This window comes from Corvus hawaiiensis, chromosome 20 (genome assembly GCF_020740725.1).
Source record: "Corvus hawaiiensis isolate bCorHaw1 chromosome 20, bCorHaw1.pri.cur, whole genome shotgun sequence".
Taxonomy (NCBI): domain Eukaryota; kingdom Metazoa; phylum Chordata; class Aves; order Passeriformes; family Corvidae; genus Corvus; species Corvus hawaiiensis.
The window spans coordinates 7,807,168-7,824,825 of record NC_063232.1 but is presented as its reverse complement, the minus strand read 5'-3'; the positions used below and the strand labels follow the sequence as shown (position 1 = coordinate 7,824,825).

Sequence of the window (17,658 nt, the reverse complement as noted above, 5' to 3'; positions counted from 1 at the left end):
GATAAAGATAACCATCTCATAACTGCCAAGCAAACCTGGGCACAATCCTGGGGCTGCACTGTACTGAACACAGCTCTGATTCATCACTCCATCAGCCATTTATTCCTACAGCCATACATGCATGCACAGAGCAGGCTACACAGCACACAATGGACTGATTGTACACAGCCCCACACTACACAGAATGCAGAGTTTGTTAGGCTGGCTTTGTTTTCCCTAATCTAATAAAAAGGATATTTGAGAGCAGATTAAAGTCATCTACTTTATTCCAAATACCTGGCTTAAACAACTAAGTATCCAATTCAAAAGGCAATGAGCTGTACATGAACAGGCATCATTTGCAGAAAAGCCAAGTCACCTATTTGCAGGGGATGCCTAATTTTTTTTTTTTTTTGGAAGTAAACATGACCATGATCCAGATGTGATCCTAAAACACAAGAGCTACAATACAAACATTGACCCCCACAGCAAGTGTTCTCAAACCCAACAGATCTAAGCCTCAGTGACCACCAGAAATGACATCTTACACCATTCCAGGAGTGATGGTAGGCTAAGTGAGCAGCAGTGGTGGTGGGGAAATTGATTATGTGAAGTGAGAGACCACAGATAAAGCTTGGGAGATGAGGAGTTGAGCTGCACCAAAGACTGAGCACAGGGCCCCAGTAGGCACCCTGAGCACACACTAGGCTCCCTTTCCCAGCACACCTTACAGGTATAAAAGACTCACACGTGAACTATGCCTCTGTCTCATGACACTGTTTCAGCAGTTTATCAGATGATCAGTTTTAGGCTTTTATCTTCTGAACACCCAGCCAGGGCAGAGTCAGTCACTGAGGATGATACCCCCAAGCCCTTTTTAGGGTTCAGAATTTTCTCAACATCATACCATCCCTACCTGAAATTCTTCTGTTTAAATCTCCATCAAACCCTTCTAATTTCTAGCAAGTTTTTTGGGTTTTTTTCTGAGCAAATACCTCCAAATAAAATATTCTGCAGAAAGCATTTCTGTGAAATAAGTTATACAGCAATACAAAATGCTCCTGTCATCTTCAGGGACATGAATCCCAAACAACGGAAGTTGTAGTAGACTGAAGTGTGAAATAAGACAGGCATGTGCAGGACAGAAACTTGCCCCATAACTCAATGACTGCACACCCTCAGCCAAATTCCAAAGGCACTAATGTTTACAGACACGACACTTCAGTCACTGGAAAGGATGAGGGGAAGCGGTATCAGAGAGGGAAGCTGCTGCTCCTGTGCCCGGACTGGGAGGACAAAAGGCCAGAAAAACCTGCTGGCCAAGATAACTTCCACTTTCACCTCTGACTTACAGGATGACATGGGCAAGACCTACTTCTTTAAGTTGTCTTGTGTGTAAGACATGGGTCATACTGATCTTCCTAACAGCCTTCAGGCTTTACACGAGGTGGTGAGGCATTCAGAGTCTTGAACAGAGAGGTTACACGTGTGCATAGGAGGCTTATAATTACAGAAAGTGAGAATGACTTACAGTTCCTGCTTGGTAGGAATTCCTCAAGCAGATAGAGAACACTCCTGTAGCAGAGTTAACTGCTGCATAATGCTGCCCAACAACTGCAGCACTGGCAGTGCACTACATCACATAAATTAACTCCTGAACCTTGGTGCAGGTTCAGCTTTTAAGATGTACTCATGGCTAAGTTCATGACTGCTTTCCTCTGAGACCATTTAAAAATCCCCAATCACAAACATTTCCTTTCTCACAAAGAATTCTGCAAACACAGCCATGGAGTGCTCTGCTGCATCCTCCGGTCCACAACCCAGATGTAGCACATAGGACACACATTCATTGTGCTGGAAAACAGCATTGCCAAACACATTTTGTAGCAGAAAGACCATCAACTGTATTTTGAATAGAGTTGCTGAAGTCACAGACAGCTCAATTTTGACAACTCTTTATTATTTTAGAGCAAATGTTGTGATAAACAGTGTTTTCTTACAGACCTTACTCCTGCATAAATACCAGTTTCTCTCTTTTACGGGAACAGGATATTTATTTACTTTCTAGCATCTTCATTAAAAAGTAAATATCCTACTGAACTTAAATAGAGAATAATATCTGTATTCTAAATGTTTTAAGGCTTTTGTGGAGACCAAGTCACCTACTTGACTGCTTGCAAGGAAGATGCTCACATGCAGGGTCAATGTGTGATGGTTCATTCCAACCTATAGCAAATATTACGTACCAACAGTCTGATGCCACTTTAATCCTGCAGACTCTCATCCCAAATCCATCTATGCCAAAGGGAATCTTTCTTTTAATTTCAATGAATATTGGCTCAGGCCTTTAATGATTAATCTGCTCTTGCTGGATTAGTGCAATTGTTGGAGGCAGAACATGCAGGAGCAGATCCCGCCCTGAAGCTGCAGCCCTCCTCTGATGGGCATAACCACAGCCACACTGATGCTACTGCAGACTTACACCAGCCCAGCTGAATAGGATTTGGTTCATTATATTCCAACCTCCATAAGCTGAACATCTGTGGGAAGCTGATTTTCTTTCCCTGCTGTTCTGTGAAGAGATACAGACAGAGAGGACAGGATGGCGTCTGACCTCCACATGCCTTTGGTGTGTGCTCGCACCCCCTCCACAGTGAATGAGCTGAATATTACAGATTGACTCTATCAAATCCTTCTAAGAGTATCTAATCATTAAGACAATTAAAATCAGACTCACAGTTATCTCTATATGTCACCTGGAAGCAGATTAAATTAAGATTGATTCAATGCCCTTTTATATTACTTGGAATGCACTGAATTACTTCTTGGGAGAGGAATGCCACCAAAGGTACTTCCCCCCTTCAGGAGGGGAACCAGAAAGGGTGGAGGAACCACCACCTTCAAAAACCCCAGTACAAAAGGTATTTCAGAGTGCAGGATGACAGGCAGAGTGGCTCATGAATGGCACATGTGGGCTGAATACAGGCCCTATGCAAAAGTTAAGTGGTTGGTCCACAACCAAGCCAGCAAACCTTTGGCATAGGATACACCATGAGGATGAGAACAAATATGCAGGGTCTCATGACAGCATCTGTGTCCATGAGCAACTGGATTTGTACAGAGGGACATGACCTCCACACAGGGCACTTCAGTCAACCCACAGCAGCACTGAGGGGATACACTCAGGCTCTAATGATCGCTCAGCAGAGCTGCTCCCATGGTTGTTGCAGTTCCCACCCCTCAGCTGTACATCAGCCCTGCATCAACAAAACAGTGACTCTCATTTGCAGTTTTTCCTGCTCAGCCCTTGAAAACAATCTTGTTTTCTTTCAGATACCTGATAACTCCGTGACCAGGTGACTGCCTGTGCATACCTGGATACTGCAGCTCTGGCTACTAATGAAGTGCTAATCTGCTGATACTGTAATAGAGGCATTTGATCCTCAAACATCTCACTGGCACCTCAACCTCCCAACTCCCCAAGGAACTGAAAACACTGTGTATACAGACCCATTAACATAAAGCAAGACCTAATCAAACTTCATCAACACCAATGACACATTTCCAGCAGGATCACTAATCCGACCCCAAGAATATCCACTCAGGGTTGCAGCATGGATTTAATTGAGGACAGCACTCAGATGGGAGCTGACAATACCAATCACTCCATGAGGCCTGATGCAAAACAGCAAAACCAAATGTTTGCTAGAAATAATAGCAGCCCCTGGCCCCGTGATGTTGGGTCTTCTCTTTCAATTCACCAGCACACAACACCCCAAGCTAATATTAATCAAGAGGCACAAAGCCTTTGAATAGACAAGAATTAGGTCCCTATGTCTGTGCCAGTCAATCAGCTGCTCCGGACACTAGAATCCTATTTCTTTTGTTTCAGGCAAAACAGTGGTTTACTGTCTTTCATATTTATTTGGAAATTAGAATTAATAGATTAATACAAAACCAGAGAGCCTCAGCAGTTTCTTGCAGCTTTATAAAAAAAGCCTGTGTTAAGACACCACCAAACCATCAATAATTACCTGAGAACAACCTCCCCAAGTTCTCTCATTACTGAAGCATAAATTCCTCATTAAGGACACCATCCTTCCCTCTGTTTTTTACTGCAAAAAATTCTAGAAGCAAAAGAAATTGCTTCTTACTGCTATGCATCCAGCCAATTTAACTTAAACAACATTCTGAGAAATGCGAGGGGTGAACAACTGATTTCCAAGTTAATTTACTGATATGTTGCTGTTAATACTGTGACAGATAAATAAAAAGGAATGAAGATTTCCCACTAGGAAAGGCAAGAGCAAGGCACTAAATGTACAAGAGAGCTAAGGTGGTGGTGAGATTTAGGGTCCTCCAGCAGAATTGAGGCAGGTACAGATCAAAAGAGACTCGGCCATAGAACTGCTGAGTCTCAAACTAAAAGCGGCCCTCAAAACATAATCACATTTCTAGAAAAGAAATTAAGAAAAAAAACTTAACCCCCTCATGCAAACTCAACCCCTGGGCAGAGCAGTAAGTGTCCCCCAGGAGGTACCAGCCTCAGCCCATCAGTACCCAAAACCCAAATACAACTAACTGGGACCTGATACCCAGCTCAGGCTTATCAAACCCTCATTACAGCATGTTGTAGTTTAATTACCCTATGGAGCCCAGTCATTCCATTCTCTGTAACGGCCCTGGGAGCGTTCCAGTCTGCTTCACTCTTATTTTTAGTGAACAAAAGCAACAAACAGTGTTTGCAGAAGCAGACATTATGCCAGCATTATTAGCTCCGTGCATTTATTCTTCATCTAAAATAATGCACATACACTTAGATGAAAACAGGAAGGCATTCCCAGGCTCCCAGCAATATGGTGTGTAGTTTAGCTATCACAGCATAGTTTTTGGCAATAAAACTAGGTAATGCTGAAAAACAGTTTTGCTATTGTTAGCCATGTCTAAATATGAAATTGATGTGACAGACACTTGCACTTGCCCATTCAGAAAGACAGGACCCATCTGTAAAATCCAAGGTCTGGATTCTGACTGCATGCACATAAGTCTCACAGAAAACTTAATAAGTTTGGGCTTTCTTGCCTCCAGCACTGAAGTCTCAATGTTGCCCAGCTCCATCCGCAAATCCAATATATTTCTTTTTTCCTCCACCTTTTGCTAGAATTTTTTAATTGAACATGAGATTTAAGAACCATAAACAAACACTAGAGCCAGCTGACAGCCAAATGAAGTATGAAAGGCAAATTTCTCCTCTAACCACATTACTCTAACACTGCTCTGAGCAGACAAAACCCACTCTGAAATGTGAATGCTTCTCTTCCCAGCAGCTTTCACCTGTTCCACCAGCTGGGAGGGCTCTGTGGGCCCATTCATCACAGCTTCCATTCTCTTTCCATCTTGAAAAAGCAGGCTTTTCCAGGAGGAGGGCGGGAAAGAAACTGAGACATATGAGCTTTGTAACAAGAAATCAAAATATTACATTGAGCCCTTTACCAGTGACCCACACCTTTAACACAGAAACCTCTCTTGCATGTGGGGTCAAGAGCAGTGACTTTCTTCACTTGAAATATGGGAAATAAGCCAACACATTTGTGGGAAATCCTCTCCTGAGGCAGCTGGAGATGAAATTTCAGTCTGGTTAAGGAAAGTAGTTACTGCAAAGCAGCCGAACTTATTTTTTCCGTTGTTAGAGCTTTATGGGAGTGAAAGGAGAAGGATAGCCAGCATGGACACCACTCAAGGCTAATTTCTTCCAGGAGTCCATGTCAGCTGCCAGTTCCCCACTGACTTTTAGTGGAAATGGCAATTTCAGGGTTTTTTTTAAAAAAAAGCCCCCAACCACAGCAAGCCAATGTACCTGACCCAGACCACCACCACAAAAGCTCTTACACCTAATGGCTCTGTGAAAGCACCAGCTCAGGTAAGGAGACACAACAACTCTCCACTCAAGCAAAGTTCAAAGAGGATGTAGGACATTCTATGAGCAGAATTGACTCTGAATGTGTTTTCAGGAAAAATAACTCTGATACAGCACGTAAGACAAGCTGGCTCAGTGTGACTACAGCACATTTGGTCTCTATAGAAACCTACAGCCCTGAATTGTGAAATTCTATAGACATGCACACAAAGCATCTCTCATCTGCATTGACCCTCCTTCTGGTACATAAGATGTGAGTTGTCAAGAGTACATGGAAATGTTGAAGAGGTATCTCCGTGCCTGGGAAAGCAAGAGAGAAATGAGAGATAGGTAAGAGACACTTGACTTTCTACAGAGGAATATGAGCAGAGCACTGGGGAAAAGAGAAAGGAGAAATCAAAGCAACTCTGTGTATTCCAGAGTAAGAACAAAGGGAAGTACCTCTACTTGCACTTGTGTAGACAAGATTGATAAACTTACGGGAGGGGAAGAAGATCAAAGTGTGAAGCTTTTAAAATTTCATTTGCATCTAATGGTTCTGACATATCTTCCATACAACTGGAGAATGGGCACCTTCTCTGAACATGCAATCTGAAAGATATAATCCCAATTTGGGGTCTTTCTGAGACAGCCCCAAGTTCCCAGAGCCAAGGAACATCTCAGAGGCAACAGACTGGGCATTGCTGCAGTTTAATCCTGTGCTTTGTTGGATTTATGGTTCTCTTTTGCAGCTATATTTCAAGCTTTTGAGATTTCTATCCTCCCCCAAGGTAGCAAATTCATATAGATCAGTGTTGCAGCTCCGTATTTTGTAACCCAAACCACTCTGGTTTTCTTCCATCGAGCTCCAGAAAACAGAGAAGTCTCCTTTGGCTTTTCTGGCAAGAGGCGCGTTAAGTGCAGAGGCAAGGAGTAAGGCAGGAGTTCAGGGGCATGTACTGAGTTTTTGTGGAGTCAGGAAAACCTTGTCAGCCTCCCAGGAAGCACTTTCAATGCACAGACACAGGTCATAGAGCTCATGGTTTCTGCAGGGTTCTCAAACACCTCACAGAGACTCCTTCATGCAACTTTAAGATCTCATATGAAGTCTAGAGGTCCAGATTTGATTAATCCCAGGAAACGTAATGAAATCCACCTTCTACAGCCATCTACCACGATTCTTTGGCTGCAGGCACCCCCAAAATTCATGTAAGTGCCTGCTGTGGTTAGGGTTTCAGTGATGTAGACACTTGGCTCTGGAACAGAATTAAACCACTTTGACAGAAAAAAAAGAGTATTTTCTTTTGTAGTTTTCCCGTACCAAAGGCTGAATCCTGTGACTGTGCTGCAGCTAGGCCACACAGCCAACACAGATGCTTCTGTTCTCAGAGAAGGGCACACAGGCAGGTCAGCAGGATTTTGGGATGCACACTTCGTTCACAGATTATCTTTGGAAAGGAGAGGAGCAAGAGGCAGCTGGCCAGACTTTTGGAGGGATTTGCAGGAAGAAGAGCAGGTACAGGCCATGCAGGGACACAGCAGCAGCTCTTGAGCAGGACACTGAGCGAGAAGGTGTCAGAGATAAAACTACAAGCCCAACCACTGTTATTCACCCAGCCCACGTTGTTTAAGTAGCCCCACAGGTGCTCTGTTCTCACCTTCTAGGTAGGAATGGCTCAGTGCTGTGATTGCTCCAGCAGCTCCACAATTTCCAAAAGCTTCCTGCACCATCCTGAGAGGCAGAGGAGCAGCAGCACAGCTGTCACACAGTACCAACCCACCATCACAAGACTTCTCCCCTTCTCCATGCCCACTTTTTTCCAGGAAAAAAACTTTAAACTTCTCAAGCAAAGTAGTCAGACTCTGTTTGGAGCCTGCACAGGGTACTTTGCTGCACATCCCTTGGTGACAGATGGCTGGAGCTGAACAAGGCACAAAGGAACTCCAGCGAACACGCGCTGCATTCAGCCCAGAGGTTGCCTTGACCCCACCATTGACCGACCCTTTCATACCACAACACATGCACCAACTGTGCCTGCTGAGATGCCACTACAAAGCCTCTAGGGAGAAGAGAGGCCTCAGATCTTTTCCCTCATTTTGGCGTTTTTCATGTGATTAAAATCAACTGAAAGCAACTCCATGACATACTGCAATTATAAATCCAGACCAAAGCACCTTGAGAGAGTCACAACTGGGAGCTAAATAGGCACATCACTGGAGTTCTGGTTCATTTCTCAATCCCAGTTGAGGGGATGGAAAAACAAGGGGGAAATTCAGAAATACAGGGCCAGAAGAATAACTTTAAAATACACAGCCAAACCCATCAAATTTTCCTTTGTCAATTTGTGTTTCCCTCTAGCAAACAAATAAAAGGATAATTCAGTACCTTAGATTTGGGTGCAAAATTAAGAAATCAGGCTAATATTAAAACCCACTCACACAAAATTGCAACCCAAACATTTGTTAATCTCCACACATAGGGTCGAGTCCTCAACAAGGGAAGAGCAGTACCTCTCCAATCCCTACGGTGCTGTATCACACAAAAGGATCTGGAACTCTGCCCATGACCTCAAGCAGCAACTGGCCCCTCAAACAAGACCTTGCAGATGTGCAAAAAGCCAAGTTAGAGCTGTGACTTTTACAATACTGTTTGTGGAAAGAATTTAGAATGGCAGAGGTTATACGTACACGACTGGTCACTGAAAGAAGAGAGAGCTCAGCTGAAAGAATCCATGAGCAAAGCATAGCCCCTGATGAATAATAAGGGAGCAGAGTCAGTGGCTCAGCAGCAAGTAGAGTCTGTGTGTGAACATCCTGCACAGAGGGTGGGCCTGAATCACCATCCCAAAGTGCCCAAGCTAAACAGAAACCTCAGAGATGGGGTTTTTTGTTTAGATTAAATAACTAACACTTCTGCATTACTCTGACAAGAGGCAGCATTGTCTGGTGACACTCATTTTGCAGCACCATTATCCCTGACTAATTTGTCCGAGCATGCTAAAGCAAATTTTGACCAATATTATCTCCTTGATTGAAAAAGCTGTCTGAGAGGTAAAAGGCTTTCCTGATCCTGCTAAATGTTATATATTTTGGGGACTGAAACATATAGCAAAGTAATCAGACATGTAGGAAGTGGCCTGAATTATAAGGACAAGAGGTTGACAGATCTAAAGAAGCAACCAGTGACCTTCTCAAATGAAAATGTAATATAGTGAAAGTACAAGTTTTGATAGGATATACATCATCCTGATGTGTTTCCCCAGAAGCAAGAAGAAAGCCTTTTTTAACAAAGTGAAATGAAAAACATGACATATAAAACTCCCATCTTGAATATTTACTAAATTATATATAATAGAAAACAACCCACCAGCCAATAAGCCAGAAAAATGAAACCTAAGCAAAACACACCCTCAATTGCTTTTGAAGTGTTAATTATACTGATAATGGCAGTCTGCAGAGCTTATGTATACACTGGATATAGATCAACAGCAGCAAGGCATGTGTAGGTATATGAAGGTAAGTCATTATTCAAATCCTAGGGCTTCAAATGTTTCTGTTTAAACAAAGGCACTAATTTGAGGTAATCAGCACAGGCCAAATCACCTTAAGTGCTCAGTTCTTACTCCTACATCCTCACAGGCCAATAGCAATGGCTACAGGGCAGTGTTTAAGGTCATCTGCCTAATTACCAGCCCTTCCCATGCCAATGTCTGTATAGGTACCTCTGTCAGCCCTTAGCATCAGGGGATCCATCTGTCTCCCACGAACTCCACAACTTGCCTCTTTTGTGCATTACTTGGGAGAGGGAGCCCATTTATTCAGCCTGTTAGACTTGTTTTGATCAGTCAACCTACATACAGATGGGGAATTTCACATCCCACGGAACACGGGCTCCACTAGTCCACTGCCTCCAAGCCAGACAATCACCTGGGTCAGCGAGCTCTTACCTTCTTTTGAGCCAGTGGTGACAGCAGCTGCAGTGGTCCCTGATGCCCGTCCCACTGGGCTGGAGTGCTTCCCAGCTCTGCCTGGGATTTTAAGTCCACTTGGTTTCAGCATGATTCCTGTCTCCTCTATCTCAGGCTCCTATTGCCAGTGTCTCAAGAGCTGTCCTGATGTTACCGTTCAGGCTTCTCGATGATGCCCCTCTTCTTCCATTGTCACACACCTGGGAGAGAAGAGCACAAAGAAGTCAGAGAATGAGTGGGAGGGCATGGAAAGGCTCCCAGAAAGCAGTGCCCAGCTCCGTCCTCACAGCCCTAGAAGAGTCAGAACCTTTCATTTCTTCTCCTATAAAACAAGGGTGGTAATTTCCCTCATCTCCCATCTTCATGTTAAATTTTTTTCATCAATCTCGAAGTCCTGGGCCAAAGATGAAACCTCCCAGAGCCATTAAACAAGAATTTAAATACAGTTTGGGATCTGAGTAAATGAAATGGTTTTGACTGGTTTTAAATTCTAAAGCCTCAGTTCAGCAACAGCCAAGCCCCAGCTGAGCTGTCAGAACCCTGACAAAAGGCATCACCTTTGATGCACAGCCCTGAGTCTGACCAGCCTTCAGGGCAGCCTCTCCAAACTGGCAGGGGAAGGAAGGATGAAGCCAGTGTCTGAGATGGGGCTTTCAGCTCCTTTCCTTAAAGACAAATCCAAAAACTTATCACAGAAAAAGGGCATTTAACCCTATGGATTTACAAGAAAATTTGAAAGAAAAAACAAACCCCAAGCTTCCTGAAACTTAAGCATAACTCTACCAACTATTCATTAGCAAAGTCACAACCCTTCCTTATATCATTCCCTTTCCAGCAGGCACATGGAATAAAACCTCCAAATTCCTTGCAAGGATGTTGCATCAACAAGTACAATTTTATGACAAGAAAGGAAAAATAAAGGAAATGACTAAGTTGCTTTAAAAAAAAAGCAATAACATTCCTAATGGATAAAGAAAAATAATCATAAAATGAGTCTATCAGCCAAAAGGAAGCTGAGGCTGGGAGCCAGCAGGCTAGGATGTGGAGGAAAAAAGGTGGCAGCAGAGTAAGCCAGGGACAATGCCAATCTAACAGCAGAGGGAATTGCAGGGAGAGCAATCCAAGGACCAGCCAGAAACAGAGGACACACAGACCTGCTTCCTGGGCAAAGGAAGGAGGCAGCACCCCTGAGAATCAGTGCAGCAAAGATTTACAGATGCTGCAAGGAGGGAATTGCAATAATAGGATGGCAAGTGATTAAGGCATGAGTAAGGACCTCAACACAGGCTGGGTCAGAGTGAGCAGAGGGCTGGCAGGGCTCCAGGAAAAGCTGCAAGCAGACACAGAGGAGGGAAAACCGCAAGGAGAATTCCAAAACTATTCCGGAGGGCCCACAAATATCTAAAACACCAAAGAGCAGTAAGAGTCAGTCATCCTACATCAGCTTAAAGAAACAAAGAAAGGATGGATCAGCAGAGACATCCTGGGGAGGGAGCCTGAGCAAAAAACTGAGGGATCAAGGCCTTTTCCCCATGTGCCCACAAAGGTGCTCAGTACCTGGGGTGGATTCAGACACCTGCAGACATTCACCTCACACAGAAGTCAGGCCTGGTTATGAGAGGCAGGATGCTCCAACCACATCACCCACAGCAGAAATAAGAGACAAGAGCAAGAATCTCTTCTCAAGGAAGAGAAAACCAGCCTTCCTGCAACAGAGCTGTCAAGGAACGGCTGTCAGAGCTGGACAGGAGGCGGCAGCTTCCAGCTCTGTTTAGCATAAAATAGGGAGACAAGGAACTGAATCTGGAGGTGAGAAACATTGATCAGCCAAGTTCCTTTTATCTGTCAAGCCATCAGATGTGGCATCTCCCACCCACTCCATCTCATACGACACATTTTGGCCAGGGCTGGCTTTGATTTTACAGACCAGTTTGATTTCTATCACTTCTGCTGGCAGGTGATGTGCTCTACCTAGATATCTCAATCCATCACCTTCAGCCTGAAAGTTTGCCCTCCTCACAACATGCCCTTACTCCTGACTCCTGTGCTTTCAACACAGTAATGCTAAAAACAAATGAACTCCACAGGCTGCTAATCATGCTCCCCTTGGAACAGATTTTATCCTGAAATACAGCCACCATAAGGAGTTTGTGGCCACACTCACCGGGGTCACATACAGATTCAAAAACTTCTCAAGTGGGAATCATAGCAGATCCCCCACCTGGCTGTGCCCATTGCATGTCAGCTTATGGGGAGGGCCTGACAGGGGCAAACTCATCCATCTAAAGTGTCAATGTCACAAGCTGCAGGCTGACCAGAGCCAGGGACGGCTGCCTCAGCACATCCCTGCACATTCATCATCACACAGGGAAATTAGGATGAACTGGAGTAAATTTTACTATAAATGCAGTTTGTCAGCAATACACACATAAAAATAAACGTCTGGGACACTTTTAAAGAAGTCTGTGCCTGCTGCTAGGGACAGATACTCCTTTTCTATCACCAGTTTCTCCCCCACTTCAACACAAATATATGTGATCAGATTTTTAGGAAGCTCTGAACACTGAGCACGGAGCTCTTCCAAATGACTCCATTAGGTCATCTTCACCACCCAGAGCAAGGCTGCCTGAGCCATCCAAGTTGCACATTAGCTCCTGACTGAGTGATGCAGCTTTTATGCTGCAGAAATACCCTTGGCCTGGGACACAGGCCAGTGTCTCCACAGGGCACTGCCCCGCTCCATTAGAGATAACAACATGCTCTGAGCTCCTGTACAGAACCCTCAGCTCACCAACGGGCTCTATTAGCAGAGCCCTCCCGAAAAACCTGTTTCCAGCTCTTCTGAAAAATCTGGTTCCAGCAGTAAAGGCTGAACACAGGCAAATTTGTGGTGTAAGAAACACATGAGCCATCTCTCTTCCCTGACACTGAAATCAGCCAGAATACTCTTTAAGCTCTACCCAGCAACTTCAGGGGAACTGAAAATTTCTATTCTCTATGTTATTTATCATTCCTGCTCCCCATATTACCTGCACAAGCTGTAAGCTTTGCCTTCCTGCAAAACTTCATGGAAATGTGACTTCCTCCAGACACACTCCATCTGCTCCTCTGGATACTCCAGTGCCACCAGCTCTGCTTATTTTGTTTTTATTTCTTTTGTGAGATATGACAGACAACAAACATTTTCTAGATCTCTGCTACATTCTTCCTGCAATCTTTCCATACTGGGATGAATGGTTCTGTCTGTTCCCACAACCAAGAGAAACATCCCAGGAATGCACAATATGAAAGCCTGCTTCAAATGACCAAAATATTCTCTTCCTCATCCTTCCATCCGAAAAGGGGACAGCTGAATGTGAGTCACATAGGCTCAGATTCAAAAAGGGGAACTGTTCTCAACTAAGTACAGATGTACAGCCAAAAAATGCCTTTCACCAGGAGCAATATATCTGATTATGCCTGGCCAGTATCATGGATAATTGCATCAAAGCAGCACACATTAAAAACAAACAACTGGAGGTGCTTAGAGTAAGTTATTTCATAAATATGGTAGAGAAATAACACAAACCAAGGACTGGAAGAAAAAGTCTTTGGCAATACAGCTTATCCACAGCTTCTCTGCTTCATCCATCCCTCTTACCCTCAAGAAGGTACACAAGTACTTGCTTGCCACATGGAATAACATCCTCTTCAGGATGGGCATAAGCAACAAAGCAAACACCCGGACCCAGCACACTCCCCAGAGGAAAGCCCTCATGGGTGTACACAAAATAAAGATCTCTTCACCTCAACATACTGAGTGCAACAACTGCAAGACACAGGAACAGGTTTCCAGACACCAGACTGAGTTGGCCTGAATCCCATCCTCTGCCTGGTGCTTCCTTCTGGCTGGCTCTGGATGTTAGGAAGTGTTTACCTAACATGACACCCTGGGCAAGGCACAGGGATTTCATTATGAGAGCAGACCCATGTAGAATTCCAACCAGCTCTATCTGAATACTGCTGTAACAGCTGGGTCTAGATTTAGATTTCTAATTTTCTGAATTTGAAAATTCACATGTAAGAAATTAAATTTCAATTTTTCAGTCAGAGATGTGCACACCTTTCCAGGGCTGAGGCCCATAGGAAAAAAAGGTAAAGAACAGCATTTTATTATCAGAGGGAAACCAACATTATCATGTTGTCCAAAAGGTTAATGATAACAACAGTGCAGAGAAGCAGGACAACACTTTTATTTAAAAATTATTTTGACTTATGCAAATAATTACTTCAGAGACAATTATTTGGATAGGAAAAAGTTAGCACAATAAAGTCTCTGTTTTTTTCCTATTCCCATCCAGGACAGCTTTTTGAGAATCAATTGCTTGTGCCATTATTTAAACACTATCCCATCTTTTCTCATGTTCATACTACAGATGAGGAGCACCAGGGTTTGGGATGCAGCACATTGGCAAGCAAAATTTCAGCCCTTTTCAGGGCTATCATATGGCTCAATCTGCACAAAGACTCTTGCATTAGCCTCCAAGAGGTTTCTGGGTTTCATCCCCTGACTTCTGTCAGAGCCTCTGGGGCTCTAGAAAAGAGCAACCCTACCTTAGAACAGCCCCAAAGCCACCCCTGCTTCCCCTCTGAAAACACCACTACTGAGGGCAGAAACCTTCAGCATCAAGCGCTGCAAATGTTCAAAACAGTATGTGAAGCTCAATATGTCCCCAAAAATAAAACAGTAGAGAAGAATTTGATCCCCTGATCATTGGAGGAGCTCTGCACTCACCTCAATAAGCACACAGAATAAAGGCAAAAAGCTTTCAGAGCCAAATCTGGTATTCCTTTATTAGGCCTTATATAAAATCTTTACTGGCCTAAAGATACTGATTTTTTTTTTTTTTTTTTTTTTAAAGTCAGGTGAAGTTACTTAATTTCTTGTTTCTGAGCATTTGGTTGCATCCACTCCATGTTTCTAAGCTTTTCAGCAACTTCTCCACTCCCAGGAAAATGAGATTTTCAGGCAGCAAAGCCCCATCTCCTGGAGTTCTTACTCCTGCATATATTAATGCCAAGTGTCCCATCCCAGGGACAAGGGCAAGTAAAGATTTGGTGCCCCAGGCTCACAACCTCACAACACTGACCAAACTGCAAAGATGGGCTAGGGATTTCAAGAATAGAATTTTGCCTTGAAATCCAGATCCAAGGGCCAGACTTGAAGCACTTAGTCTTGTGTGAAAGGGACAGGAAATGAATCTGATCAGAGACAGGATCTGATAAGGCCAAACTGCAGCTTTGCTAATAGAGACAGATTATGCTGAGAAGAAAAGGCAATTTTATCTTTTAATTCCTTAAGATGCTCCATCCAATCCAAGGTAATTGTGCCATTGCCTTCTCACTTCTCTGATTAGTTACTCCTTCTGACAAGCCACCAGAAACCCGTTTCTGACGCATGTGGCAGATTAGGAGTAAATCTCTGCACTTAATTGAAGTATAGAGGAAATGAGAGACACTCATTTTTAATTAAGATCAGACTCCTCTTCCAAGAGAACCTTTCCTTCTCCCACAGAGGGAATGGAGACAGAGTACTGCAGGAATGAAAGGAGCATACTGCTTCCAGTTACATGTAGGGAAAACCAGGGAATCCTGGTACCCTCTGTCAGCCATCAGGATTTTTTCTCTCTTGCAGTTGGAGAATTCAAATAGATTTTCAGCCATAAAGCTCTGTTGTTACTACATAGTTTCCCTGACAAGTGTGAAGTGTTGTTAACTTCTAGAGAAGCCCGTGTTTAGTCTTCTTGCTCACTCAAGTTTCGTAATAATTAGCACAGAATGCCAAGAGAAAGACTAGAGAACTTTTATTTAAAAACTCAGGTATTTTTTAAACTAATTCTAACCTCTATGATAGACTAAACATCTTGTGATTTACTTCTAAAACAAGATTTTTTAAAAGAAGAATGTGCAAACCCCTCCTCCTATTGCACTCTAAAAACCACAATGCAAATCCTGAGGCAAAGTGCAGAGAGAAAAAGCCAAAGTACATTCAAGGAAGTCATCACAGAATCTGTGGAGTAATTATGGACTGGATGAGCTCGTGCTCCTCACACTGGCAAAATGCCTACTGAGGACTGACACAGTAAATAGCAACAATTCTGTACTAATTGAAGAGCAAAACTGTCTCTAATTTGTGGGGAAAATCCTGGGGATGGTCTTGGTTCTGCATGAGTTTCTGCTCCCTAGAGTTCAGCCCTGGTGGCAGGAAACAGTGTCCCTGCAGAGATTTATAGGAGCATGACCCCAAAGCTTCAGGCTCACACAGGAAGGGAACAGAATGTACACAGAGGTTTCACAACTGCTGTCCTGCAGATCAGTACAGACTTGATTCATGGCCACTCTATTCCATTAGAGATTTCTCTACAATTCACGAGGCTTTGATGAAATCCAAGAAATCTATTCACAGAAAATCTTATTTGTCAAAAACAGCATCTGGAAGAGAAATATGAGGAGAGCAAGCAGAGTGCAGGAAACACAATGATACATGACATATATATTCCATTATAATGGCTTGGTATTGTTCTACTGGAGAAGCAATTTCTTTAATTAAATATGAGCTATACAACAACCCAGTCATGCTATGCATGCTGTGCAGGGCTGCAGAAGGATCTCAATTTCTGGAATTTCCTAGCTTTTAACTGCTGATTTAGCACAGCACTGAAGTTCACCCTGGCACTTAATCTGTTACTAATTGGAGCTCAGATTAATACATATATTTTAATTTGTGCACTTCTATAATCAGTCCTGAACTTTGATTATGAAACAAAACCAGGACCTGGGTCCCTTCCGCCCTGATTTTTCCCCCCTTTTTACAAGCTAGGCTCTGCAGACCAGTCTGCCTGATGGCACTGCATTTGTAGCACTTTAAACTTGCAGATGATTTAGTTAAAAGCAAATAAAATAAGAGTAGGATGCAACGAGTTTCTGGTGCACCTTGGAACACACTGGGCTTGCCCCTGAAGCCCTCAGTGTGCTCCACTAATGCTGTCCAGTGCCTACACACACTCAAGTGCACTAGGAAAAGGTACCATGTTAATGCAACTCCTTTTGTGATGGAGACCTGGTCATCCCAGCAGGAACCAGACAGAAGTCTTGCCCTGGGCCACTGCAGCTGTAACATCTACTACAGAATCTCCTCAGAACAACCCCAGTGCAAACAGTGTCACACCAAGGGAAACCTGACCCTGCCTCTCTACAAGCTGCCAAAACCTCAGGCAGGGATGCAGGATAGGAATACCCAACCCTGCCCCTGCTGCAGCCTCTTTCCATTAGTTATGAAACCACTGTATAAGATATTTCATTCCCAGCAACTTCAGCCCCCGCTGCCCAAGAAACTCCCCACCAGCTGCCAGTCCAGATTTACCCAAGCCAACCTTCTGCCCACGTACCTCCTGTGCCCTTTGCAAAACTCTGACACCCTCCCATTGTGCCCAACTCCCATGAGACAGCTTTGCCCTTTGTCTGGCTTCCCTGTGCCATTCTGAGCAAGAAATGCTCTCCTTTGAGAAGTCCTGAGATATGAGATTCACCAGTTCCCAGGACATCTCTTCCCAGGTGACCTTCTCCAAACCTCCTCACTTGAATTCAGTCTGGTCTAGACATAGGCAACCTGAAATGCATGCTGTATCCCAGGCAATGTCCCACCAGGCCAGGGACAAACTTTATACCAAATACTATGAGCTAACATCATCTCAATCCTTCAAACAAAGAAACTGTTCGCAAAAATTTAAAGAACTTCACACTCTGGGTGTTAAGATACAACAGGAGGGAAGCTAA

At 43.7% G+C, this 17,658-nt stretch overlaps 1 protein-coding gene across 14 annotated transcripts in view; it reads right to left on the bottom strand.

Moving 5' to 3' along the window:
* CLIP2 (CAP-Gly domain containing linker protein 2) overlaps window positions 1-17,658 on the bottom strand; it is a 99,174-nt gene that overhangs the window by 52,640 nt on the left and 28,876 nt on the right. For all 14 annotated transcript variants that reach the window (XM_048324232.1, XM_048324241.1, XM_048324231.1 and 11 more), the window contains one exon: window positions 9,823-10,043. In XM_048324232.1, coding sequence (XP_048180189.1) covers window positions 9,823-9,934 — 112 coding nt within the window. In that variant the 5' untranslated portion in view covers window positions 9,935-10,043. The remainder of the gene's footprint in view (window positions 1-9,822; window positions 10,044-17,658) is intronic.